The sequence below is a fragment of the Vigna radiata genome, chromosome 7 (genome assembly GCF_000741045.1).
Source record: "Vigna radiata var. radiata cultivar VC1973A chromosome 7, Vradiata_ver6, whole genome shotgun sequence".
Classification (NCBI taxonomy): Eukaryota; Viridiplantae; Streptophyta; class Magnoliopsida; order Fabales; family Fabaceae; genus Vigna; species Vigna radiata.
Window position 1 is genome coordinate 8,416,883 of NC_028357.1, and position 7,323 is coordinate 8,424,205.

Genomic DNA, 7,323 nt, shown 5'->3' on the forward strand with positions numbered 1-7,323 from the left:
GCATAAACCAGTTTGGACACTTAATGTGATGATTTGAGCAACTTTGTTTTACCTATTTTGACATGTTAAAACTGGCAGCAGAGGCTACAAGCTTCTAGATCAAAATTTGAGTGTATTAGTTGCTATTTAACACCAAAAGTGGTGGTTTGGAATGTCAATTTTGCAGAAATCAATTTAGACAGTGAAAATTATGATTGGAGCAACTTTATTTTACCAAGAAGGACTTGTTCTAGCAGCCACCATAGGCTAAAAGTATGTAAATTAAAATTTCACCATATCAGTTGCAAAAGCAAGCCATGGCAGAAGATTTTATCTTACACCAGCTAAACCAGTTACAAATATTTTCTGCTATATAGGTTCTAGCAGCACCTAAACAATGGGGTTGTGATAAGTGTCAGGTAGGAAATAAATGCATTGGATATAAAAAATTTATAGCACCGAATGGTTATTTAAAAATTAGTGACTGCACCGAATGGTAAAGCATAGTGGTTCAATAATCAACAACTGCAAAAGTGGTCCACATTGATTAATAGACAATTCGTACAAATAGTGGTCCCAACATACATTAAAGGGTTACAGTCACTACTGCATGTGCAATTGAATAAGCATGGGAAACTACAAGACAAAAAGTGGTCCAGCCAGTCTACTTTAAATAAGGAGTACAACCACTACTTTAAATAAATACTTTCTCCACTACAACTTGTCTGAAATTACATCTTAAAATACACACAGTTTCCTCTACTCAATTACAACTTGCTTGAGACCCTAGAATTTGTCCAGCCAGTCTTGAGGACGCTCTTGTTCCTCCTTCACGCATAGTTGCAGATCCTCCAACTCCTGATGTTGATGCAGCCCCAGCCTCTGCATCTCTGGCCGATCCCCTTCCAGCTTGTGATGTTGAGGATGATGCCCCCCTGCCTGCACATGCTCCCCTTCCTACAGCAGATCCAGGTGTTGATGCAGAAGCACCCCTTTTGTTCTACGAAAGTAGTAAGATAGTTAGATATTTATGTAGATGTAAATAAATTAACTTGTAAATAACATAACCAAGAAGATTTACCTTGCTTTTCTGACTCTTTTTACATGTCCTTAAATTGTGTCCAAATGCATTGCAATTGCTACATCTTATAGCAGTATTGGTCTTTGACAATTTTCCATGGGTGACATATTCATCAGCTTCTCGTCTTCTTAATTTTGTTGGCCTCCCAGGAGGTGTTTTGTAAATGGGAGGCAGTAGTTGTGGAGAGTCAGAGGTAGGCCAAAGTTGTTGTCCATTGATAGGACTTATAGTTGGTGCATAACAAGTTCTATAGGCATCTTTTTTATAGTAAGGATGAACATAATTTTCTGGGTTTTCTGATTTGTAATGAATGGCAGCAACAACATGTCTACATGGTATTCCTACCAAATCCCACAAGTAACAAGTACATGTGTGATTACTTAAATCAACAACAAACTTGTCCATGGTAAAGCCATGAGTTACTTCAAATTGTGAACCCCCTGCCCAAACAGGAAGCCAATTACCACTCTTTTCAACCTCCCTATCCAATCTTTTCCTCGATTTAGGCATAACATCACCAGGATATGAGTCAACTTTTTCTCTAAGGCTTGCAAACCTACTCATTAAGTATGATCTAATCCATTCCATCATTGTAATTATAGGTTTGTCCCTTGCCAATAAAATAGTACTATTAAATGACTCTGACAAGTTATTGATCAACACATCACACCTAGGATAAGCACTAAAAGCATGCTTACACCAACTTTTAGTTGGTATATCCATTAACCAATTAAAGGCATCAACATTCAGATTTTTTAACTCACCCATTTTTTTCTCCCATTCCTTATGGTATGTTGCCTTCGCAGCCCCCATCATGAGGTCTCTAATGACTAGTTCTCCCCCAAATTTTTTCTTGAAATTGTTGTATAAATGGCGTAAACACAGCCTGTGTTCCACTCCATTCAAGATGTCATCAAAAACTGACATTAATCCCTGCATGCATAATACAACAATAAGTATTACATAATCAAAATAAAATTCTAAACAAACTAAAAATTTTAATCTACCTTTTGCTGATCCAAAATAAAGATCCACCTTTGAAAATCTATGCCTCCAATATCATCAAGCAGCTGTGTCAAAAACCACATCCTTGTGTCTTTGCATTCTGTTTCTACCACTGCAAAAGCTAGTGGGAAATACTGGTCATGAGGGTCTCTTCCTACTGCAACTAACAACTGAACTCCATAACTTGTCTTCAAGTGACAACCATCTACCCCAATGAATGGCCTGCAACTACCTAAAAAACCCTCCTTACAACCCTCCAAACACATGTAAAATGACCCAAACCTTGGTGGCAAGGTGGGCTGGGGTTGATTGACCTTAATCTTGAAGGTCCCAGCCTTGACTCTTAATAACTCAACCACATAGTCATACAGACGAGCATATTGTCCTTCTCCATCACCCACTAAACAATCCATTGCAATTTTCTTAGCTCTTCCAGCCTTCCAATAAGTTATTCCAACACTATATGATTTTTTTATTTCATCTATGATTTGAATGACTGTCATCCCTGCAACATTCACAAATCTGTCAACCAAAACCTGTGCAATCCATTCTACACTTGCACTTTTGCTACCAAAAGTCCTTCCATAATTGTGCCCAACTAGAGTTTTGACTCTAAAGGTTTGGCTACTTCCTACCTTGCTAGCCATAATAAGAAAACCACACCCTTTCTTACAAACTACCCTTACTCTCTTCGAACCATTCTTCACAAACTTCACTTCTTTTCCATTCAAAACGCTATGCTCCTGTAGGGCACTCTTAAAATCCTTCAAAGACTTAAACTCCATTCCCAATCTAAAATTGAATCCCCTAGTCATATCTTCTGCTTTATACCTTGGAAAGTGCTTTTTGTTCTCCATGACATCCTCATCACTATCTACATTTGAGGACAAGTCATCTGTATCATAATCTTCATTTATCTCATGTTGTCCAACCTCTTCGTTAATGACAAATGCCGCCTCACTATCTTCAAATCTCCTCCTAACACTTTTCTTTTACTTTTTCATTTTCTTCCACCTATCCAAAACTGGATTAATATTTCTTCTCTCTTCCTCCATCGTCACATTGTCCATCCCAAACCCATCATCATCATTTGCCATTCTCTCCTCTTCACTGTCATCAACATTTTCCATCCCTTCTCCCTCAAGAACATTGCCCTCTTCACCTTGCTCTTCACCTTGCTCTTCATCTTTCTCTTCATCTTGCTCTTCATCTTGCTCTTCATCTTGCTCNTCCACCATTTCTCCCTCAACATTCCCCTCTTCCTCTTCGTCATCATCTTGCTCTTCCACCATTTCTCCCTCAACATTCCCCTCTTCCTCTTCGTCATCTAGTACCAAGTCTTCTACTTCAACATTTCCCTCCACCCCACCAATATTTTCTTCATCCATAACAACATGTTCCTCCATCTCCTCTACTCTTATTTCTCTGCCTGACTGGGTTGCCCATGTTGAACATAAATTTCAACTTCCTCCTTATTTGCCTCTGCATAGTTAGACAACAAAATGGCTTCTCTGTCATCTGTCAGTGGTCTNAGGTTGTTCATTGCCTTTTGTTTCGAACCCTTCCACCAAAGCTTGAACTCTCCATCATACTTGAATTCTCTAACAAATCCCACCGCTTCAAAGTATGACCACATGTCNCAACATGTTCCTCCATCTCCTCTACTCTTATTTCTCTGCCTGACTGGGTTGCCCATGTTGAACATAAATTTCAACTTCCTCCTTATTTGCCTCTGCATAGTTAGACAACAAAATGGCTTCTCTGTCATCTGTCAGTGGTCTNAGGTTGTTCATTGCCTTTTGTTTCGAACCCTTCCACCAAAGCTTGAACTCTCCATCATACTTGAATTCTCTAACAAATCCCACCGCTTCAAAGTATGACCACATGTCGGGATCGATTCCCCTAATAACATGTATCTCTCCTCCCACATATTCTATACCCTTCTTGTTCATGAACTTCCCCATATGATACAAACACANGTCAAAAACCATTTTTCCTACATGGTCAAATGAAAACTTCCCACATTAGGCTGACAATGCACAGCACAATGCACATTACACACACAGTTGCTTTTCTTCTTCAATGAATCACACAAAAAACAAATTAAACTAAAACTAAAAAATTACCTTGCTCAACGAACCACAGAGAATCGCCTTTCTTCTTCAACGAACCACCTCAACGAACCATAAAGAAATCCCTTTCTTTCATGAACCACCTCAACGAACCACAAAGAAATCCCTTTCTTTCACGAACCACCTCAACGAACCACAAAGAAATCCCTTTCTTTCACGAACCAAACGCAAAGAACGACCACATGAACCCCAATAATGCACGCGAAGATGAACCACGAACCAAATGGAAACAAAGCACAACAACACCAACACGAACCCAAACTGATTTTGAGTACCAATACCAATTTCATTCTACATTAACGAGGAAGTAATTTCATCCCCAGATTACTTAACACATGTCAACTAATCACACGTGTCAACAGATACAAAGTACAACATTAACACACGTGGACAGAGACGTTAGACACATCAACAGATTTTTAACTCCGTTAGTTTTGGAGGACTAAAACCAAAGTTTCAAAAAGATTGAGGACTAAATAGTACCATATTTTGAAAGAGGGACGAAACACAAAAACGGCTAATAGTTGGGAGACGAAAAACATATTTAACCCTTGATTTATTTATCCCATTAACGAATGTGTCAACTCTTCGTATTTAATCGTATAAATATTTTTTAATCATATTTAAGTATTTTCTAAGATTTTATTTGATTGATTAATATCTCTAGTTAAACAAAATAAATAAATTATTATACTTACATATTAAACTATTCTATTATTATTAATAATTTAATTTAATTTGTAAATGTTAATTATTTAAATTATAATATAATTATACATTTGGATCCTTAAAATAAGATGATTTATGAAAATTAGTTTTTCACTTTTTATTTTTATTTTTATTTTTAAAACTAAAGGTCAACTCGTTTTGACCGACCGTTGACCTACAATTTTAATAAACAAGAGGAAATAAAAACAAAAAGTGGACTCAGATTGAAAACTCGAATTTAACTTGTCAAGTTTTGATAAATTGATAAATTAAGGTTACCCATTTTTCTACATCTAGTGATAATGTAAGTTCAATAACTATATATAACTTAAATTTTATTTTATTTTTATAAGAATTAGTTATATCTTTAAGATTGAAATGGTGTTTGTTCTTAAGATAAGATGTATTCTTATTTAATAAGTGACGTGTTTCCTATAGTGTATGTAAGTATTAATGGAAATAAACCATATATATAAAACTTAAAGTAAATTTATATATGATTGAAATAATAAATATATAATAATAAATTTATTTATATTATTATAATAAGCTTTTTTATACATAATCCCTACTTAATCCCCAACCGCACCTTAATTTTCGATTTAGCTATAATTTCAGAATTATCATTATGTTTTTACTTAGATGAGTTACATTATATGTACTTATATAATTTAAGGAATTACCTTTAAATATTGTAAAAAAGTTAACTAATATTGTTAACTCTTATGCTATATAGTTTTTGTCCTAAACATAAATAATAAAGTGCTATAAATAAAAATAATAATTGAAAATAACAGACTTATATAGTAAATTATAATATCAATATTAAATGACGCAAGTAGTAAGGACTTATATTCCTTAATCAAATAGTTCATAGTTTAAATTGTAGTGATCCCACTTTAGGTGTGACATGGACTATATTGGGAGAAAAATATACGTTTCTCTATGATCGTTCTAGATTTTTAACTATATCAAGTCACCTAACCATGTTAATCATTACTTCTATATATCGTTGAATAATATAATAATTAAAAATTTAGAATATTATAAATTGTTTTGGGTGTGCAGGTAGAGTAGTTGATCCTTCACAATTTCTTTCTGTCGTCCGGTTTCAATAAGCATCCCTCAATGTTGAAATCCAAAGCTGGTCGGGTGTCAAATCCGACGTTCAAGTCAGGTCTCAGATCCACAATAGAGATAGAGAGAGAAAACAGTAGTCTGGAGTAAATGTGCAATCAATCTTACCTACCTGCTCTTACCTCTATTTATAGTTTTCTTGGTGGGCCTGTAATTAGCCTTCTCTTAATTACGGCCCAACCTTGGCCCAAATGTTCCTGATCCTGTTTTTTTTTTTTTCATAGTTACTGACATTATATTGACTGGCTGGGTACTTACAGGTTACCTGCTTAGATCGTAATGTTGTAATTCGGCTTAACCGACCAAGGTTTAATTTTGGGACCGTCCGGATGCTTTGGTCGGTCTTGAGTGACAGGGCGTCCTTGGAGGTGCTTTTTCCTCCGATTATTAGTTGTATTTCTTTAGACGGGTCGTTCTTGGTATCGTTTTCGATCCATCCGTCCGACCTCCTACTGTACACAAGCCCCACAAGCCTGAAGCGACGAAGTGGCTGAAGGGATTTGAATTCAGAGGTGTCGGTTTCACTTCCCTAGAGCGCTTTGGGCGGGAAAATACGTGTGCTGCGGTGATTGGTTGCCCTCTCTTTGGAAACTCAACCGTCTCACATCTAAAACATTGAACGTGGGGAGATTTGACAGTGGAAATTCCTTGACTGTTTTCAAAACTTTTCTATAAATAGGGGTCATTATGGGTAGAAAGTCACTCTTATTTCTTCCTTCTTCTTTATTCATCCCAAGATCGCTCTCAGGTAATAAATGGCAGTGGTTAGTGTTTACTCGTCAGAGGAGTCGATGGGTCGCGGCGGCGGTGGCATGGCGGAGGCGACCAGCGGCGTGGGTGTTTTAGCAACGGGAGGTGATAACTTTTTGGCAAGTATACCAAATCGTTACAAGTAATACAGTGAATAAGTAAAGTATCGTTCTCCCAAGGGACTTGTGCAACACGACAATTCTTCCTTTTATAACTCAATTAGACATCAAAATACACAAAACAATACAAGAAACTATTTTTTTGTATTTTATAAAACAGTTGGTGTGCTAGGAATTGGTCTTCGACTAANATTACAGTAACATCCTGGATAAAATATGTTCTNTGTTCAAGCATTCACAAAAGTGTATCTTGATTTAATTCCTTAAAGCAAGTTCTAAAATTATCCATTAAATTATTAATTCCTTAATTAATTCAACAGATAATTTTGCATTAAAATCAGATGTTTAGAATGACCAAAAGTACATAAGCTATTTCTAGCATCGTTCCTTTTAGTTTCTTTTCTTACGTTTC

At 36.1% G+C, this 7,323-nt stretch overlaps 2 protein-coding genes across 2 annotated transcripts; both read right to left on the reverse strand.

The window, feature by feature from the left end:
• Nucleotides 1-742: 742 nt before the first annotated feature.
• Nucleotides 743-2,922, reverse strand: LOC106766018. The gene is made up of 3 exons (XM_014650781.1): nucleotides 2,068-2,922; nucleotides 1,061-1,993; nucleotides 743-979 (listed from the first exon to the last, which is right to left on the reverse strand). Exons 1-3 carry the CDS (start codon nucleotides 2,920-2,922, stop codon nucleotides 743-745), a joined length of 2,025 nt encoding a protein of 674 aa, XP_014506267.1.
• A 135-nt stretch (nucleotides 2,923-3,057) lies between these two features.
• LOC106766020 (acidic leucine-rich nuclear phosphoprotein 32-related protein 2-like) lies at nucleotides 3,058-3,471 on the reverse strand. The gene has a single exon (XM_014650782.1). It carries the CDS (start codon nucleotides 3,469-3,471, stop codon nucleotides 3,058-3,060), a length of 414 nt encoding a protein of 137 aa, XP_014506268.1.
• Between the last annotated feature and the right edge of the window lie 3,852 nt (nucleotides 3,472-7,323).